Genomic DNA, 20,798 nt, shown 5'->3' with positions numbered 1-20,798 from the left:
ATGAGTTATGATGTACAGTACCTCCTATCGGTCAGGGAAAGGTCATGGCAACCAGGTGTGACATGCAAAGCAGAGTCCCCGTGTGGGGCTACAGGGATGACTGCACGTAGGCCCCTATATGGACCGCTGGTTAGTGATGTACTGTAGTTTCCTCTACGTACGCTTTGTGATGTCGATTCCCTGTTGCTTTATTGTCTATCCGTCTTTATTTATTATTATTACTACTATTATTACTATTATTATTATTAGTAGTAGTAGTATTATTAGGAGTATTAATAGCAGTAATAGTAGTAGTGTTATTATTACTATTATTATTTATTTATGTGTCATTGACAACACAATGAGTGAGGTAATGCAATGAAATTGTATACTGTGTACTACCGGAAAAGAAAGTTCTTGAAAAAAACTTTGTGGGCATGCTTCAGCTGACTACGTCGTTTTATGGTAGAGAACTAATTTTAAGGTTTTTAAAGCTTAGAGGTCTCTTCAAGAAAATGTTCATAGAAGCCCATGCTAATGTATTTTAATTTAAATGCCCATAACTTAAAGCTGCATCCAGCATACGGCAGACAACAATAAAAGACAATATAAAAAATTAAAAAAGGCTTATGAGTGTCTTATTGGTGAAGTACGCCCTCTACTGGGGGTTTGGTGGAATTGCGGACCAATGATCCTGTCCAACGTATTTGACATTTCAAATCACGATTTTGACAATCTGGAAAACGTTTGGGATGTAATTTCTTTTAAAATGCGGTCGGGAAATGTGAACAGATGAGGTTGAAACCAATGATGTGTTTATTCTAGAAACATGTTTTCCTTTTAGTTCAATTGTATGTGTCACAATAGTGTGTTAATGCTGTTAGACAGTAGCCTATAGCCCAGACTATGCTGCGCCATCACACACATACTCACACTCTTCTCCATCAACCCCAGACACATCCTTTATCCCCTTAATCCTGTGAAACACGCGAAGAGACATTCTCTCAAAATCCATTTATTACTATTACTTATTATTACTGCATTCACAATCATTTTGTTGGTTCAGGAGAGGAGAAACCTATTAGTGGCATTGTGGTGTGCATGGAAACATCACTGGACAGTTGACAGTACAAAACACAATCAGCTGACAAGGTATCCAAAACCATAGATATCAGTCTTTAGGCATCGTGGACTCTGTAAGGCACTATCCAACTTCAATTTACTACTTCATTAGCTCAGTGTATTTACAGTACAGGCAGTAGCGCGTTTCAATGCAGAGAATGCCCAAACTAAAGAAAAACAGAAAATGGCTTTAAAGATATACAGTACCTACCCTAGCTGTTAGAAATCGATAATGTACAGAACACTTGTGGTTATTTATACTATACAATTCATTCATTTACAAGATTTTTCTAGTAAATCTGAAGGGGAAAAAAAAAAGGCATTTTTTTCATTGGTGAACGGCATTACACTCTAACCCACTGACTCTGTCACCTCCTTTTCCAGGTTAGAGGACAATGATACTAACCTGGCCTAGCCTTACAGTGGACTGGGGGGGGCTGTAGTAGTCGTAGTCAGGGGGCTTGAGTGGATGTAGAGGTGGGGGTGGACTGGGGGGGCTGTAGTTGTAGTAGTAGTAGTAGTAGTAGTAGTAGTAGTAAGGGGGTGTGGGGGGACATGCAGCGTTCGGCCTGTAGAGGGAGCTACAGGACCGTGGCCGGGGAAGTCTCGCCGACACAACCCCGGCCACGGTCCTGTAGCTCCCTCTACAGGCCGAACGCTGCATGTCCCCCCACAGGGGGCTTGAGTGGATGTAGAGGTGGGGGTGAAATGGAATTGGGGTCAATTCCATTTCAATTCACTCAAAAGTGCCATTTCTTTTCAATTGGCCTAGGTGTTTGGACTGAACTCTTGGAATGTCAACCCTATTGGTAATTCAACTGTCTTTCTGGGGGGGACGGGGGGTGATTACCAAGCTACGTTCTGTCTGTTGGGCTCTGAGGTCAGGGAAGGCTCCCTCCTCACAGCTTGGCCTTGCCCTGGAAGAAGTTCATGATGGCCTGCATACACTCATCTGACGTCCAGCGCTCCACCAGGCACTCCACCTCCTGGTCGTTGACGGCATGGAGCTGCTCCTTCTCCGCCCTCCGGATCAGCTGCTTGGACAGGGCTAGGGACTGATGGGGGACAAGGGTGAGGGGTGGAGGGAGGAAGGGTGAGGGGTGGAGGGAGGAAGGGTGAGGGGTGGAGGGGGGACAAGGGTGAGGGGGTGGAGGGAGGGAGGAAGGGTGAGGGGGTGGAGGGAGGGAGGAAGGGTGAGGAGGGAGGAAACAAAGACAGAGTTAGTGAATGGATATAATGAACATACAGTGGTTGTGTGTGTGTGTGTGTGTGTTATGATACTGTAGGAGACATCTATGCAGGTAAGACTCACATTTCTGTGTGTGTGTGTGTGTGTGTGTGTGTGTTCGTTCTGATACTGTGATACTGCAGGAGATATCTACGTAGGGTAGACTCACGTTTCTGGGCAGTTTGGAGTAGGCCTTGATTCTGGTCCACACCTCTGTTTGGAAGCTGCTATCAGGGAATACCTCAGTCACCAGGCCCTGCTCACATGCCTGGGTGGCTGTCAGCTTCTTATTGAACAGCAGCATCTCACTGGCCTAGCAGTAACAACATGTGAGAGGAGGTCCAATCAGATCAGCAAAAACTGAGTTTGGAGTCTTGAGCCTTTATCAGATGTGACTGTGTGCAAATAAACCAAAGTCTTGACAGTTACATTTATTAGACATACCTGATTTACACATTGGAAGAGGGCTTCTGTTTGAAGTGTAACAGATGCAGCTAAATAAGCAAGGGTGTGTGTGTGTGTGTGTGTGTGTGTGTGTGTGTGTGTGTGTGTGTGTGTGTGTGTGTGGTACCTTGGCAGCGCCCATGATCTTGGGGAAGGTATAGGAGGAGCACCCCTCGGGGCTCTGGCCCAGCTGGCTGAAGGGGGTATGTAATGTTGCCTGGCAGGAGAGGGGAGAAGCACAGGCTAAAGAAAGGCAACCTTAACTGCATTTAATACATATTAAATTGGAGAATGGGGGGGGAATGTAGAGTGGTGTTTTTTCTTTTCTTTTTTTTTATGCAAACCATGAAATAAACCACAGTCAAACGCCTCACCCTCTCAGTGGCATAGATCACGTCGAACAGGCCAAGCAGAGTCACTGGAATTCCCACTGCCGGACCATTGACCACCGCGATCAGGGGCTTAGGGAAGTCGATGAAGCCCTTGACAAAGTTGCTACACACACACACATACACGTAAGCAGAGAGGGTATTGCTGCTATTATGGTCATGAAAATCATTTGTTATCTAGTCCCTTTTGGGTAAATAGATTACCTCAGCAACACGCCTGAGGTCTTGGCCATCTGCACAATCCCACCTTCTGGGACCTTGGTGAAGTTCGCCAGGTCATTGCCACTGCAATAGAAGTCTCCGCTACCTTGGAGGGGTGAACAAGAAGATCTTTGGTCAACAAGGGTCTGTTACACTCATACACACGGCGCTTGCGAGGGCCGGAACAGTTCATGCCATGGAACTGAAGCCTCTGGTGTGCTGTGATGGGGAGAGGATTTCTTCATACCTGTCATCACAGTAATGACAGAGTCGTCTTTGCCAGCTTCATCCAGAGCTTGGATGATCTCATTGTACATCTGGACAGAGAGGGGTGAAAAGGTACAATATTCACTTTCAAAGATCGAATCAGTAAACAATGCATTTGTTTAGTTTTTAAAAAAAATATGTTTTTAGGGCATTTCTTCTTTATTGGGACAGAGACAGTAGAGGTTGACAGGAAGGATGGGAGAGAGAGAGGAGGGATGACATGCAAGATAGGTTGGAATCGAACCAGGAACCTTGCGATTACGTGGAAAGCGCATTAGTGTGCTACACCACTAAGCGCCCCAACAACGCATTTGTGTTTATCTTATAAGCAGTATGAAGCAGCTATGATATACACTCACCGGCCACTTTATTAGGTACACCTGTTCAACTGCTCGGTAACGCAAATATCTAATCAGCCAATCACATGGCAGCAACTCACTGCATTTAGGCATGTAGACATGGTCAAGACGACCTGCTGAAGTTCAAACTGAGCATCAGAATGGGGAATAAAGGTGATTTAAGTGACTTTGAACGTGGCATGGTTGTTGGTGCCAGACGGGCTGGTCTGAGTATTTCAGAAACTGCTGATCTACTGGGATTTTCACACACAACCATCTCTAGGGTTTACAGAGAATGGTCCGAAAAAGAGAAAATATCCAGTGAGCAACAGTTCTCTGGGCAAAAATGCCTTGTTGATGCCAGAGGTCAGAGGAGAATGGCCAGACTGGTTTGAGATGATAGAAAGGCAACAGTAACTCAAATAACCACTCGTTACAACCAAGGTATGCAGAAGACCATCTCTGAATGCACAACACGTCAAACCTTGAAGCAGATGGGCTACAAAAGGGGGTCCAACCCAGTACTAGCAAGGTGTACCTAATAAAGTGGCCGGTGAGTGTATAAGGCAGTAGTCATAAAAAGAAATTGAATGCCTACTAAGTAATTGCTGTTCCCAAACCTTGTTGCATCACTAGCCTCAAACAAATAAAACGCCCCTTAGGCCATGCAAACTTCACTAATTGTTAAACGGATTTCATTTTCAGAAAAGTGAGGTGAAGGAGCAAAAAAACAAAACAGTATCAGAGTGTATCAAGTGTACGAATATCCAGAAAAGCAAATAAAAAAATAAAAAAACTAATAATTTCATTTGGGGGCCAAATGCAATCGCCCACTTCACCCATGCATTGGGTCAGCTAATCAGAAAATTATGCAATAACCATATTAACAATAGCATGTAGCATTGTTTTTGGGGGTGGCCCTAAACAACGTTGTATGGCCTCACCTCGACAGTGATGGCATTCTTCCTCTCTGGTCTGTTGAGGCAGATGGTGGTGATGTTGTCCTCTGTGGTGACCAGCAACGTCTTGTAAGCGGCTGCACTCCCAGCAGGCTGTGCGGTGACCTGGCCCTCGGCACCCAGCAGAGAGCCAATCAGGTCCACGTACTTCTGCCTGGCATCCTCCTGAGAGAGACAGAGAGGGAGATAAGGATCACGTCTAAGTCAGGAATCCACATTTTCAAACCCTAACCCTATAAAATGTGTTTGCTTTGAAATCTGACTATGCCCACTTGTCTACATTATCTGGGTCTGCTTGGGTCGGTGTTTGTGTGTTCACGCATGAAAAATTAAGTAAGCCTACACTAAATGTATTGTATGCTGAATGTTAGACTCCAGTTTACCTGAGATATAGAGCCCAGACCCTTCCAGGCATCCCACTTGACCTTGTTGACAAAGTCCAGCATCCCTGGCTTAGGAGTGTTGCACTGTCCCTGAGTAGCCTAGTCAGAAACAGAAAAGACAAGCGGACAGAAAGAGAGAGAGAGAGAGAGAGAGAGAGAGAGAGATTTCATTTGAATACAGAAATTGGGATTGACCAACAGTCTTGATATCTGAAGACCAGCCTGAGCGGACCTCACAACTGTATGTATATGGGGTCCGAAGGGCTTCCCTATTGTGGCCTGCCAAGGTATTACAAAGCCAGGTAAGACAAGGTAAACCATACACAACAGTGGTCTTATAGTCTTACCTGTTTAAAGAGGGCGTAGATTTGGAGCTTAACCTCATTGCCAGGGTCGTTCTTCAGCGAGCCCATCTGGCTCTTGGCATGGTTGAATTCCTCCACGGACGCCCCCATGGCAGACATCGTCGTGTGCAGCTTCAGACTGGGAATGTGAGAGACTTGAACTGCCCTGAGGACATGCAAGGCAATTAGTCTATTGACGTGACCGTTAATGAAAATGACACTGCTCTGTTTGTCGATGGCAAAACATACATCAAAACATATATGGACTCTGTTGAGGGCAATATAAGTGGATAATAATACAGTTATAGCAATGGCCTTAACTCGTTGAACCTGAGATAAAGACTAGTGAAACAATCATAACAGACAATCTATTGCATAGATGGGATTTGTGATATAAAATAGGGACCGCACCAGGGGATGATCACTTCACCTTTCCTCTAGTTGCGTTTAATCATTGGTTGGACAAAGGCACCCATACCCACAAAGCAGCTGAGCCGCAGTGAATGTGGAGCAAAGGTCATAAGCTTGCTAGCCTACAGGTATTACAGGTAGTATACTGTTGAAAGTCTATTTAATCTGATCCCCGGTAGAGAAGGTGAAGCCAGCATGTCGAGCAGAGCACAACCTTGCAACAATATCCTTTATTAAAGGTGGCAAACAATCCAGCAACAATAGCTGTCACTCAGCTTCCCTATGAATTGTGGCTAGCTAGATAGCTAAATGACAGCTAGCACACGCTATCTCTGTATTCGACCCCTCGTCCCCAGACGGGACCCCACGTCCCCAGACGGGACACCGCGCACAACCAACATTACCCTCGGCAATGCTGACATGAGTTTTTATGCATCATCCAAACTTTGTGCGAGCAATTATGTCCTCAAACTCACCTGGCAAATCTGACAAATCGCCACGGTGAAAATACGTTTAGTACAACAGCCATAGCAGTGAATTAATTCCAGTCCAAAGTGCAGTACTCGGCTACTTGGTTATTCAGGACAAAACCGGCGACGTGAATTCGCTGTTTACAATCGTGATCCCGCCCTCTCACTTCGTTGTCCTCCTCCATTGGCTAAAGCCGCTGAGAAATCCTCCCCGTTCATCCTCTTGTCAACCTTCAAACGGAGACGGTCAGCGGGGCTGCACTGCCGCCAGCGGACTGGAGGCTGCTCTGCAACACGGTGCACCTGTACCTTCTGATGGACAAACCTCTTGTGCGATGTCGTCGGTGGGTCATTCCACGAATACGGGACATTTCGTGCCCCAGCAATATGTATTTGTTAATACATCTTGAACAATTTTTATTTAAATGAAATCAAATGTACCATTGGATAGTGCACGTTGTTTCTGATATTTTAACAAACTGACAACCAATAAAGAGTATTATGAAATTGATTTAAGAAAAAAGTGTTGCTCTCTGCGTCTGAAAACAAAATCTAAATGATTTAAAAAAAAAAAAAAAACTAAAGCAGACAACACTACGCTATTTCTAAAGGACAAATAGGGCCAAAAAGAAGCCAGCGCGGACGCATATAGGACGAGACGTTTGCTGGGCAGTGCCGAAGTGAGCGGTGTGGTCGGGAGAAGCACGTCGACCTGTCACTTCAGACCTCGTTGAATTTGGGGAGGATTAGGGAACATTAGCCGATTGCGCCACAAATGAGATCTGCATTGTTCCTGCAGAATGGCGCTGATTTATATTCAGTCAAGTATGGCATATGCGAAAACACTTCTCCCCGAGACTCTGGTGAGGTAGGCCTGGATACCGTGCGCAGGTGTCACTAATTGTATTGGGTTTTCAATTAGTCTCTTTAACCTCCTGTCGCACTCAATTCGTAGCCTATACCTGCATTAGTTGGTGCGTAATTTGCACGGTTTGTCAAAGGAATTAATGTTTGACCGTGTTTGAGACAATACATTTTGAGCAGTTACGGACCAGCGTTGATAAGCGCCATATCAATGGGCTACCTGTTGCATGATTTTAGTGGGAGAGAGCAGTTTCTCACCTTGACACTGAATCAGTGTAAACTGTGGTAGGATACAAATCATTATGGTATTTGAGAGATTGGTTGCACATATCTTCAGTTGATGATTGTGTTGTGGTGATTATTCAAAGAGAATTCATAGGGCATTTTATTGAGGAATTCAACAGCCATCATGTTTTCAAGCAGTGCTACCTGAATTGAACTTCATTGTCCAACTTGACACTGCACAGATGCACTTGCACTGCCCCCACCCTCGCCTGAATTTTAGTGGCGTTACGTTTTGAAGTCAAATAAGCCCTTTATCTTTGTTGTGTTGTACACGTGCTCCAAGTCGTTTTCATAAAAGTTTTGCCCATATTTATTTGTTAAATCATAACTTAAAGGGGCAATCTGTAATAGGTACATCAATCTTTGGGCTTTTGTGTGTGTGTGTATATATATACACACATACATACACGCACAAAAAAGATTGCACCATTAAAATGGATTTAATGGAATACTAATTGTATAATTTACTGTGTGTGTGTCTATATAATGCTGTGACAAATGTCTTCTGTCAGACGACCAACGCTGAATGTTTATAGTTGCCTGTAATAAAAATGTGAAGGTCCCCGCAATTGGCAGCAAACAGAGTTTAGACTCCATCACGTGTTTGGGCATGAAACGCAAACCTTGAATAGCTGGCTAGCTGGGAGAACAGCCTATTTTTTCTTCTTTTTTTTTTTTTTACCAAGGACCATTTCTAACAATGTTCTTGCCAACATTTGGACCATTCACAACATTTTAAGACGGTGCTTGGTTTGAGTTTGCAGTGGAGAGTTCCACTTGCATTCTTCACACCTTTTGTTATAAACCTCTTGTCAAAATGAGCCGTTCATTCTTTACTGAAGATGTTGATCATCCCTGCAGGTCAGTCCTCTCCATGCAGACAACTATCACGCAGCGTGTCGTGCCATGCCAACCCCGCCCCTTCAAGGTGTGCACCCATAGTCGAAGGCAGAGGAAGTGCCTCATGGCAACCTCCATTGGTGACCTCCTGGACAAGGTAAGGCAAGAGAGGTTCCCGCTGGGACCATATATACTGAAAAATGTATGCACTCACTGCAATGTACGTAGCTTTAGATATAGATATATATAGAGAGAGTAGCCCCTCACCACTGGTGATGGTTAAGGTAAAGACGAGGGTAAGGGGGTAGGATGATCTGATTATAGGTCTGTGGTTTGTGGCCACTTCCACCTTGAGAGGTATAAGGCAGTTAATTGTGGTCAGACCAGACATTTCATCGATGGAATATATCCTTAAAGGCATAGTTCTATACAAGTACAGCAAATACTCTACGCCTCATTGAAACAATAATGTTTAATCTAGTTTTCCGTCTCTTGCTCAACGCATTACGCCTCAGAGTGGAAAATATAGTTGTCCTTCTCAAGTCAGACTGTGTCAATGTAATTCTCCTTCTCCTGCCCAGATGGCCAGTGCATTCCTGTTGACGTGTCAGGTCCTGACCCTGGTCCTTGAGGAGGATGGGACTGTGGTGGACTCTGAGGCCTTCTTCCAGTCCCTGCCCACCAACACACAGCTTATGGTGCTGGGGAAGGGAGAGGAGTGGACCCTGAACAAGGTAGTCTATTCTAGAATTTTAGGGTTCCTTTCAGGGCTACAGCAATCAGATAAAATGCTCCATTTGTGATGTGCAGTTTCTCTTCTTTTGCCACAAGATGGTGACACTGTCAAAGTTTTACCTGTGTGGATTGAAGGGGTCTGGATCAAAGTATGTTCTGCTGCTGTACCTCTGGTTTCTTTTGCATATAGACCAGTAGAATGAGAACAATTCATAAAAACGTGATTATGGTCACCGTGATGGATCTACTCTGACATGGTCCTTTGTCCATTTCTGCACAGAATCTCCCAAGTTTCAAGCAGTCCAAGATTGGAATAGCCAAGTTGAGTGTTGACCTTTACAAGCTGAACCCCAAAGACTTCATCGGCTGCTTGACCATCAAGGCAAAGCTTCACGACATCTACACAATTTCCTACGACATCAAATGCCTACGAGCCAAGCATATGTTGAGGTGAGTATACCAATCACTGTTGCAGTGGTACCGTTATAATATACTGAGTATAATTGGCCAGCTACTACCGATATTTCAAAGGGGCAATTAATGTGTGATGAGGGTTTTGAGTGGGCACACCATTTGAAGTCACAAGCCATGGGTGAATGTTTTGAGATAAAGGCCATTCTTGAAGGACTGTGGAAGTTGAACATTTGGTCTAGAGCCAAAAAACAGGTCCCCATTGTGTCAGGCTCACACATTTAGTCTATGCGGCACACACACACACACACACACACGCACACGCACGCCAGGTTCAAATAGAATTTTGAAACTAGTAACTAATAGATACTAAACAGCTACATTATGGATGTTGTGTTTATTTTTGCTAGAATTGTAGAAAGGAAGGACGCAAAGCTTTTTAAAAGAATACTGAGTTTCAAATGGGAGTGTCTACCATGACTCATTGACTGATCGATATGATGTAGAGGCTCAAGCTCCGTTTCGAGCCCAAGTGATTGAAGAGATTAAAAAATAAAAAAATAAAATGAAATACTGATGTATTCGCTAGCGTTTACCATGGCATCTCTTTGATGTTGACCATCAGTTTATTCAGAATCGATGACTGGATTTCAAAAGGCAGAATTATGCACCAGTTGTAACATGAAATATTCATCCCTCCCTCCCTCCCTCCATCTTGTAGGTCTCTCCTGCATTGCCTGATGAATGTGATTAGAGTTGCTGGCCACTTACTTCTGTACGTATCCTCGTACATGCTGCAGTGCATCAGGGATGACTACTAGGCCTTGGCCATTGGTCGGTTTCCCGGACAGGACCTTAGCCTGACCGGCCGTTAGAGGTCACTGCTTATACTGTCTTTGAGTCCTCTCTCGTCTGACCGCAGCTAATGTTAAGGCTCAGACATCCGTTCTGTCCTCAAGTTAGCAGGCACCTTTAACGTGCTCCATTCTGGCTCTAACATGCTCCATTCTGGCTCTAACAGTGTTGGTTTCCTCTTGACTACCTATCAAAGTCTTAAACTGAAAATAAATTGTCAATATGCCCAACATCTTCATAAAACAGAATTTTCTAAGTGGGTCGTGCTTCTTCTGTGTTGTTTCCATAAGTGTTAGGCCTGCAATGTATTCAGGTTGCCTAAAAAAAAAGTATAAAAGTTAAAAATCAAAGTGATGCTTACTTGTTTAGTGTGCATTGCATTTATTTTCAAATGTTACTTTTATTTTGGGAAACCTGATTGGCTGAACGCTGTGTAACACTTATGAAACTGTTTCATGAAGACGTTGATTTTTTTTATTTATTTTTTTTATAAATAATCCAATGTTGGATGGAACATGTTAAAGGTGCCTGCTAACTCAAAGACATAATGGATGTATGAGACTAAACATTAGCTGCGGTCGGACCTTAAAGGAGACACACAAGACAACAGTGGACCGGTTGGGCTAACAGGACCCCACGATCCAGACCAGGGTCTTTTAAAGGCTGTTTTAGACAATCGTTTTCTGTGGTCAAATTCTGATTTAGTTTTTAGACCAGAATGTGTTTCTTTTTTTTTCTTTTCTGTGAATGTCCTCATTCTGTCAGCTTTTAACTGTGGGGGAATGGGGGGGGGGGGTGAGGGGGTGAGTGGATTGGCCAGCATGTCTGATGTTGCTCTGAGTGGTTTGTGCTGAATCAGCCGAATCAACACTGAGCCCCTACTCCCTAGGTAGTGTGTATGAGCGTATCGGATAGCAATATGGCAAATTTCACCTGCCCAATCTGAGGGCAAGATGGGGGCTACGTTAACTACAGTATGTCCTACACCTATTCAATCCTCTAGGACCTACAGGAGAACCTTGGCGGTAGGGGTTGATTTGTGGTTGGTATGTGGCTGATGTGGAGCAATATCATTGTTTTAACTCTGCACTTAATAATAATGAATAATAATAAAAATAAAAAAAATAAAGTCAGCATTGTCATGTTCAGAAATGAAAAATGTCACAGAATGTTTTTGCCTGTCAAATCTATAAATAAAGTTTTTGCACAGTTGATGCACTGATTTCATTGTTTGCTGTACAGTGTGATGTACTGTAGGTCCTCTACTGACTGTTCACTTGAACATAGGGTGCTCTCAGTTGGTCATGTAGAGCCAAAGATTGATGAATTCCAGCTAACTGAGGTTTAGAATATATTTGCACAATTGGCTTTTTACCCTTTATCAAACCTTTCAACTTAAAGCAGCAACTGGCTACACCACCAATGGTGCTACGCCAGTTCGAAGTGGTTTAAGTGTTGAGTAATGGCGTAGACCTAATTTTGATTTAGACAGGATTCTGTACACAATGTTCTTCCCTGCCTTTTGGGATGGATATCCTGTCATTGGTCTCCTGTAAGACTGGTCCTGTATGCTGCATATAACAGCCAGTGTGAGGAACTGTACTTTGATTCCTGTGGGACCTTTCGCATGGATGCCACAGAAGTGAACTGTTATACCGACAGGACATGCGTGTTGTATCTGGGCTAAGAAGTCACAGGCAGGGCTACCTCATCGGGAGAGCGTGATTCCAAATCACATCCGCTACACCTGCAAAGCATTGGAATAGATACAGGGTCAACTATTTGACCACAACAACTAATGCAATAGCTAAGTTGTGAACTGTATTAACAATTAACCATAAAAATATGATCCAGATGGTAAGCTATTGTACATTTATCTGTTTCAGTCATCCTGTCATCAATTAACTACGATGTAAACTGTGGAGAGGTGTCGACTTCATCTGCGCGCAACTACATTTGTAGTTCCCTGGTAGGCTTACAACATCAATTTGATTCAATTCCACAGCATCCTTCTATGAATATGTCCAGTCCAACAGCCCGATCTAATTCAAATACATAACTTCAACCGAGGGGGAAATGAACGGACGGCTTGACAGTAGACAGCTGTCTGGTGCGTCAATGTCGGGGCGTGGTCTGACGCCAGCTCGGGGAAAGGAGAGGAATCCCACCCTCCCACTGTTCATACTGCTCTGAGCTACACCGGGGCGCACGCACATTCGCCCGCCGCAAGCACAGGCCCGGACACCCTCCCACAGACAAAATGAGAGAAATTGTTCATATACAAGCTGGCCAATGCGGGAATCAGATTGGCACTAAGGTAGGTTTAGTAAACTGGTCTGTGTTTTAATTGAGAATTGAATGGCAGATAGTTTACTAAGTTTTGTGAATAGCAAATAGCCTGATATATAAAAAAGCGATTCTTATCATAGCCCATTGATAATGCAAACAAATCAGGTCAATTGCCATTCATTAATGTGTAGGCCAAAAACACTAACGGTCCATGCTGCTCTCAAGGAGTGGCATGATACATATGGGCGAATTATTCCGAGAATTTAAACTCCAGTAAAAAAGACTATGCTGACAAAAAAAGTTTTATTTTCTACTAATATGAGTTTAATTGAAGAGTTTCAACTGTGTTCTGTTTTCCTCCTGTCCTGGGGACTCGGCAGTTTTGGGAAGTTATCAGCGATGAACATGGCATTGATCCTGCAGGAAACTATGTGGGCGACTCAACCCTTCAACTTGACAGGATTAATGTGTACTACAACGAAGCTTCCTGTAAGTGTGTGTGTGTTGGGGCGTTTTTTTTTTTACTTGTTCCATATTTACTACAGGTTAGAGAATACAATAAAATAGGCATTACAATTAATACATTGGCTATCCTTTCTTTCTCTTTGTGTAGCACATAAATATGTCCCCAGGGCGGTGCTGGTGGACTTAGAGCCTGGCACCATGGACAGTGTTCGCTCAGGGTCCTTTGGACAGCTGTTTAGACCTGACAACTTCATCTTCGGTAAGAATCTAATTTCTCTTACCAATAATTATGGTGATCAAGTTCAATCAGTCAAGTGTCGTAGCAGACCCCAAACGTCTTCTACCTATGGGTCTCAATGGTGCAGTGAACAATGGGGGTTCTGACAGACGGGTGCCCTCAATGAGACGTTTTAGTCGCTACAGTATCTGCAGGGGCCTTGTCAGTAACACATTTTAAACACATCCCCAGTCCAAATCAAGTTCCCTCGAATGAAACTCGTGAGTTTTGAGACAGAGTTGATCACTCATATTAGCAGCATACACAATGTGTGTGACATGTGAAGTGAATGTAAACTATGTGGAAGAAGCATGAGGTTGTGTTCTATGAAGGCCTCAGCGCTCCATGCTATTGCCAAGAAGGTATGCCAGTCCTTGTGATAGCCTGACCTTGCATATTGTATAATAATAATAATAATAAAATAATATGCCATTTAGCTGACACTTTTATCCAAAGCGCCTTACATTGCAGTGTGTGCATACATTTCAGTATATATGGTCCCAGTAGGAATCAAACCCACAACCTAAGCGTTGTTAAGCACCATGCTCTACCAGCTGAGCCACAGAGGAGCACAATGGTGGTATAAAATGGTGACCAGCAAATACAGAACATACAGCATGTGACAATAAACTGCACAGACAAGATGTTTTAGCATCAGCGTTGTCGTCATATTTTTATCATGCTATCATGAACGCTTTATTAACATTTTCTCGCACATCCACGATGATCGTCATGTGGTTTTCCAGTCCAGTTTACTACTCAAGTGTACCGTAGTCTCTCAAGACCACAGGTGTCAAACTCATTCCATGGAGGGCCGAGTGTCAGCAGGCTTTTGTTTATTTCTTTCAATTAAGACCTTGTCAACCAGGTGAGGGGAGTTCCATACTAATTAGTGACCTTAATTCATCAATCAAGTAGATGGGAAGAGCAAAAACCTGTAGACACTAGGCCCTCTGTGGAATATGTTTGACACCCATGCTCTAGACCCTTATTGGGCTACTATATATCAAGCATACAGTCGCTGCCAGCTAGTTGTCAGGGGATGGAAACACTGTACAAGTTTCTCTCCTGTTAATAATTTCTTTCTTTTTTTTTTTAAATCCTTCTTCAAGCATTGTGACTGCGAATGGCCCCTGGTCTGAGTATTGATTACTTTACCTTATGATGACTGATGGATAGATGATTCACTTACTTAAACAAATGTATTTGTTGTAAGTCGCTTTGGATAAAGGCGTCTGCTAAAAGCCATAAATGTAAAATGTAAATGTAAACACAGTCATCTACAGTAGCTTTCCTCGAGCGGCACAGTGGAAAACTATTTGACATGGAGCTTGTACAAATGCCAGACTCAACCTGGATTCTTGTTTAAATACTTTAGAGATTTGTTTTATAAACTTTCAACTCCCAATGGGATATGTAGTAGACATTTTGATTGACTTTCTTTCCTAACGAGAAGTTAACCACACACACGCACGCACACACACGCACACACACGCACACACACACTAGATCTGACCCCACTGATCTTTTCGTCTAGGGCTGGGTGATATATCATTCACGACTGGTGCAATGGTTTAAGGCTACTGGCATATAGGATTTCACTGATTCTCTGCCTTCCTGTTTTTGCTGCCTGTGCAGGGCAGACAGGTGCAGGGAACAACTGGGCCAAGGGACACTACACGGAGGGAGCCGAGCTGGTGGACTCTGTCCTGGACGTGGTGAGGAAGGAGTGTGAGCACTGCGACTGCCTCCAGGGCTTCCAGCTCACTCACTCCCTCGGAGGGGGCACCGGGTCGGGCATGGGCACCCTGCTCATCAGCAAGATCCGGGAGGAGTACCCCGACCGCATCATGAACACCTTCAGCGTCATGCCCTCACCCAAGGTACTGTACCTGCACTTCAACTTGTCAGATACATGGATGACGTTCTCAGGAATGACAGAGACGCCTCTCTTTTCCCTCCACTCTTTCTCTCCAGGTGTCAGACACGGTGGTGGAGCCCTACAACGCCACCCTCTCCGTTCACCAGCTGGTGGAGAACACAGACGAGACCTACTGCATCGACAACGAGGCCCTCTACGACATCTGCTTCCGCACGCTTAAACTGACCACGCCCACCTACGGTGACCTCAACCACCTCGTCTCCTCCACCATGAGCGGGGTCACCACCTCGCTGCGCTTCCCCGGCCAGCTCAACGCCGACCTCCGTAAACTGGCCGTCAACATGGTGCCCTTCCCCCGGCTACACTTCTTCATGCCAGGCTTCGCCCCTCTCACTGCCCGGGGGAGCCAGCAGTACCGCGCCCTCACCGTGCCAGAGCTCACCCAGCAGATGTTCGACGCCCGGAACATGATGGCAGCGTGCGACCCGAGGCACGGTCGCTACCTGACGGTGGCCACGGTGTTCCGTGGGCCCATGTCCATGAAGGAGGTGGACGAGCAGATGCTAGCGGTCCAGAACAAGAACAGCAGCTACTTTGTGGAGTGGATCCCCAACAACGTGAAAGTGGCGGTCTGTGACATTGCGCCTCGGGGACTCAAAATGGCGTCCACATTCATTGGCAACAGCACGGCCATCCAGGAGCTGTTCAAGCGGATCTCTGAGCAGTTCTCCGCTATGTTCCGCCGTAAGGCCTTCCTGCACTGGTTCACGGGCGAGGGCATGGACGAGATGGAGTTCACTGAGGCGGAGAGCAACATGAACGACCTGGTGTCTGAGTACCAGCAGTACCAGGAGGCCACCGCCAACGACGACGAGGAGACTTTCGAGGACGAGGAAGAGGAGATCAATGAGTAAGGAGAATGGCGCCCCGTGTGTTTCTAGGGACAGGAGATTTTTTTTGTACTGTATTGTGTTTTCGACGTTGTTCGTTTTTGAAACTGTGAATTTTCTGAGGTCTTGGAAGAGAAACAAAGAGTGGTTGAAATAAAACCCTTCAAAGACCTTTGAATGTTTTCTATGTTGAGTTTTTGTCCAGTGAAGTTTTGTACGGTGTGCTGTGTATTTCAGGATCTGATGGATTCCTCTGCGTTCATGTTACTTGCGTGACAAGTTTTGTTTGACTAAATATATTTGATAAGCGCATATTGATTAAGCATCTACACCAGTGCAAATTTTACTTTATTATTATTATTTTTTTTTTTTTGGAGTGGAATAAAATACACAAAAACAAATCAGAAATATGAAACATTTTCCCTGGAAATCTATACCCTCTCTCAATCTTTATTCTACCTTGGAGTTTTTATTCTCTCTGAAATAGCAGGCTCATTTTTTTGCACTGGTGCAAATGCTTAGCTGGTCTAGCCTTTAGCTCTCTATGGCTGAATAATGGGCTGCAATGAAAAGTACATAGTCAACAGCTTGTTAATCTCTCTCTGTCCACCTATTGTGTTTGGAACTTGATTTCCTAGCACTTCTATTTAGGGGCCAGAGAAAGAGAGACAGTCATTACCACTGCCAAGTGCTTTGTCCACATCCATTTGGCAGGCCATGTAATACAGACAGGCCTGGACATGGCAACGCTGGGGGTAAATCCCCCACCCTTTATACCCTTTAAAACACACACACACACCGCACACACACGCACACACATTTCACAACAGCTGCTGAGCAAGGCGTTCTGTACTTAGAACTGCAGAGTTAACAATGGGGAATGTCCAGTCTGGGTACAACTATGTCAATCTATTCATAGCCTTGATGAGACTGATACCATACACACACTGTAGAACTGAGTTAGACAGTACTGCAACCAGGGTTGGGGACGGTTCACTTTCAATCCAGTAAATTAAACGGTTTAATTGAATTTCGATTCATGCTTTAACTATCAGTTACTCCTTGTGGATTTGTCTCTGAGGGCTGGACGTACAGTATGTGGCCCCGGTAGGGCTTGGCCTGGTATGCACAGCTGGCATCCCAGATACTTTCTGTTCACTGAGGCTGGGCAGTCAGCTGGAGGAAAAGTGGGCCAGTTGGTCTGAGTCATGCTACCCAGAATAGCAGGGCATAGTGTGGGTGGGTGGGTGCGTGTGCGTGTGCGTGTGCGTGTGCGCATAAAATCACTGCATGTGATGGACAGTCTATTTATCGTACCTGTATCTCAATGTATGTCATCAACATATTCCTGTTGTGACCAACAGGGAATGGGCCCCGGATCAACAGCTTGAAGTCCCCACCAATGAAGACTGTGTTCATTCACATGTCGATTCAGACCAAGGCCAGCAGCCATGATATTGATGAAGCGTTTCCTCCTCAGTGATTGTTTAGGTGTTATCTGGTATCTGAAATCTATGTTTATCCCTGTAAGGAGTCCCTACCACATGGAGTGTATACAGCACAAATCACAGCTCTAAGCTCTCCATAAGGGCCTTGTGAAATGTGTTCCCCACATGGCCGGGCCTTTATCCCTGGGCAGCAATGTGTAAACATACTCAAAAGGTCTTAGCAGTAAGTGAAATAATCATGAATAAATATCGTCATTACATTAACATCTCCAAATTAATGTGACATACATTGTCAAGGCATATTTGTAAGTTTGAAGAGTCCCTCCATTGAGAAGAATCACAGCTGACTGAGAGACAACGCTACATTAACTGCTGCTTAAGACCCCCATAAAAGCCTCCCACGACCAAGTCAAGTCTCTCTGCAGCGCTCACGCAAGCAGAACCCTGCTGCCTATTATGGGATGGCTGTGTGTTGCCCAGAGGCTGGGTTATGAATATCACCAAATAAGGGCCAGCTGGACGTAGCAATGGGCGTGGTATGTGTTGTATGTGTGTGTCGATGAAGTTGGTTGATGTTGCCCCAAGACACTGATCTTGAGTTAGGGTTAGTGCTGTGTTTTTTTCCCCCTTGTATGTAAGGTTAGGGTTTGGGCAGGGTGAGCTGATGCCAGGTCTGGCCTACTGTGGGAACAACTTGATGCTACCATAGCTCTTTCTTGAGGATAGCTAATGATAGCCTCGGATTATGATACTAATGCTATCCTTGGAGCGTTCAGTCTGGTTGAACACAATAAATAAACAAACAGAAAATCTGTTGCATGTGGTGAATGGTGCATAGTTACTGAAGCTGAAAAGATTTAGTGATTACACACATTTGAAACAAAATCAGACCCTCTGACTCATTGTGAGTCATTGTTGTAAACAACTCAAGAACTGGTATTGAGCTGGATTTGAATTCCAATATCTCTTCCAAACTTTAAAAGTAATGAGCAAGATTATAGACAACATGATTTTAGATGTAAATATGAGTTAATCCTTTAATTTGTTGTTGTTTAATTTGACCACTAGATGGTGCTGTAATACAGCTTTCTACAGGTGACAAAGCTTTGCATGTCAACCTCTAAGTGCAGTCTACAAAGATGGTATATTAATATATTTGGATTTGAACTCTATAGTGAAAGTTATGTATATTCAGAGACTTACCAAGATTTTGATTGATTGAGTCGTAGTTCTGATACGATGAATCCATTACAAGACTACCCAGGTTACCAATGAACTGAGTGATTTTTAGTCTGCAAGACATAATCAAATGCAACATATTGAAATCAAACATTTCATTATTCAGAATACATCTTTTATTTACTGTATGATTTATTTACATCATTCAATGCTAATGTATATGACGCCTTATGCACTGTTTTGCCCACTATTGGAGATAATTAGAGATGCATGTGTTATATGTCTTTATGCTTTACATATATGACATTTTTCAGTTTCAAGGTTACTGTAGCTGTAATTGGATATAACCCCCAGTTAGAATATATGCTCATCCAGCGTTTTGGAAATGGTGTTGCACCATTAGAATCTACCCAGTATCAGATGAGGTGATAGTATTAATGAGATTGGAGAAAAGTGTGTCAGATCATCTGCCAACACTGAAGAGCCTCACGAAGTACACTGGGCTGTTTAATTGGCAATTAAAATGACACAAAACTCTCTGCTAAATATATGAATATTCCAGGTACTTGGCAAGGACGACAGTGGTTTCTCTGAGAAGTCATTAGACATTCTGGACACACAAAAAAAAACGAAAAAACCTCCCTTGAGAAAGAGAGAGCGAGAATGAGAAGTTCTCTTGAGACTGCAGAACCAAAATTAGAAAGTTAAACTATTTTAACCATCTCAAAGATTAACCTTTTAGTGAGCTCTGTCTTCTCTCTAAAAACCCGATTCTTTAACATCTTCCAGACAAAATGCGACTTCACCGATCAGTTGATGCCTGTCATATTTAATCAACAGAATTGTATTGTCATTTACAAATATGCCAATAACACGACAAGCCTTAGGATGTTTGTTTTATTTGTATAATTCTACCTGTGGCGATTGGCATAAAGAATACAGTTACGACAGAGAGAGAGAGTGAGGGAGAGAGAGAGAGAGAGAGAGAGGGAGAGAGAGAGAGGGAGAGAGAGAGAGAGGGAGAGAGAGAGAGAGTGAGAGAGGGAGAGAGAGAGAGAGAGAGAGGGAGAGAGAGAGAGAGAGAGAGAGATGGGGGGCAGGGGGGGGGGGGAGGGGAGAGTTGGCAGAACACTCAGCAGACACAGCTGCAAGGGGACTGTGTATTAGAGAAGCCCTGGCTGCCGTGGAAACGGGGAAAAAGAGGGTTGTCCTGGCGACCCAAAGGGAAGGCAAACCCACGAGGAGGGGGAGGGAAGCAGAGGGGGGAAAGGTGGGGTGTGAGAGAGTTGGAAAAAGAGAGTGAGACTGATAGGCAGAGAGCGAAAGAGAGAGAGAGAGCCGGGGAATGATATAAAGTATAGAGGGGGAGAGGGAGAAGAGAGGGAGTGAAGGGGAGGAGGGAGGTACTGCAGGGGAGTCTATCCAGTTTGATAAGACGTAGTTGAGTCGCTCAGAGGAGCTGACTGGCTGTGCTTTCACTCTTGCGCTTCACAGTCAGCACACTTGGCAGTGTTCATTCAGGAAAACCTCACATTCTCTCTCTCTCTCTCTCTCTCACACACACACACACACACACACACACACACACACACACACACGCACGCACACACGCACACACACACACACAGAGGAAGGAGCCAGTCTGACTGAAGGAGGAAGGAAGCGGAATGGGGCTGAGCATGTGAGACTGAGCTCGGTGCTCACACACACACACACACACAGACACAGACACACAGACACACACACACACACACACACACACACACACTCACACACACACACACACACACACACAAACACACACACACACACTCACACACACACACACACACACACACAAACA

The 20,798-nt window shown here is 44.4% G+C and overlaps 3 protein-coding genes across 3 annotated transcripts; 2 read left to right on the top strand and 1 right to left on the bottom strand.

Moving 5' to 3' along the window:
- Nucleotides 1-1,773: 1,773 nt before the first annotated feature.
- eci2 (enoyl-CoA delta isomerase 2) lies at nt 1,774-6,661 on the bottom strand. The gene is made up of 10 exons (XM_083684208.1): nt 6,542-6,661; nt 5,658-5,820; nt 5,311-5,409; nt 4,913-5,092; nt 3,611-3,680; nt 3,367-3,469; nt 3,148-3,268; nt 2,901-2,990; nt 2,499-2,642; nt 1,774-2,156 (listed from the first exon to the last, which is right to left on the bottom strand). The coding sequence occupies exons 1-10, from the start codon at nt 6,592-6,594 to the stop codon at nt 2,001-2,003; spliced, it is 1,179 nt and encodes a 392-aa protein (XP_083540334.1). The 5' UTR covers nt 6,595-6,661; the 3' UTR covers nt 1,774-2,000.
- Nucleotides 6,662-8,558: 1,897 nt separating this feature from the next.
- cidea (cell death inducing DFFA like effector a) lies at nt 8,559-9,713 on the top strand (the record flags this gene model as incomplete). Its single annotated transcript, XM_083682198.1, has 3 exons — nt 8,559-8,681; nt 9,106-9,258; nt 9,540-9,713. The coding sequence occupies 3 exons, from the start codon at nt 8,559-8,561 to the stop codon at nt 9,711-9,713; spliced, it is 450 nt and encodes a 149-aa protein (XP_083538324.1).
- Nucleotides 9,714-12,785: 3,072 nt separating this feature from the next.
- On the top strand, nt 12,786-16,360 carry tubb6 (tubulin, beta 6 class V; the record flags this gene model as incomplete). Its single annotated transcript, XM_083673909.1, has 5 exons — nt 12,786-12,842; nt 13,195-13,303; nt 13,428-13,538; nt 15,195-15,439; nt 15,534-16,360. 5 exons carry the CDS (start codon nt 12,786-12,788, stop codon nt 16,350-16,352), a joined length of 1,341 nt encoding a protein of 446 aa, XP_083530035.1. The 3' UTR covers nt 16,353-16,360.
- Nucleotides 16,361-20,798: the final 4,438 nt, after the last annotated feature.

The sequence above is a fragment of the Argentina silus genome, assembly GCF_951799395.1.
Source record: "Argentina silus genome assembly, chromosome: 1".
Taxonomy (NCBI): Eukaryota; Metazoa; Chordata; class Actinopteri; order Argentiniformes; family Argentinidae; genus Argentina; species Argentina silus.
Note: the sequence above shows the minus strand (reverse complement) of the source record. Positions and strands in the feature narration are given on the sequence as shown.

Bases quoted from the DNA above. Each gene is read 5' to 3' on its own strand.
- eci2 (XM_083684208.1), bottom strand. From the start codon at position 6,594: ATGGCTGTTGTACTAAACGTATTTTCACCGTGGCGATTTGTCAGATTT. The intron at 3,269-3,366 runs GTAATCTATTTA...GTGTGTGTGTAG, and splicing joins ACCTCAGGCGTGTTGCTGAG to CAACTTTGTCAAGGGCTTCA. The intron at 2,643-2,900 runs GTACCACACACA...TGTTACTGCTAG, and splicing joins AGATCATGGGCGCTGCCAAG to GCCAGTGAGATGCTGCTGTT.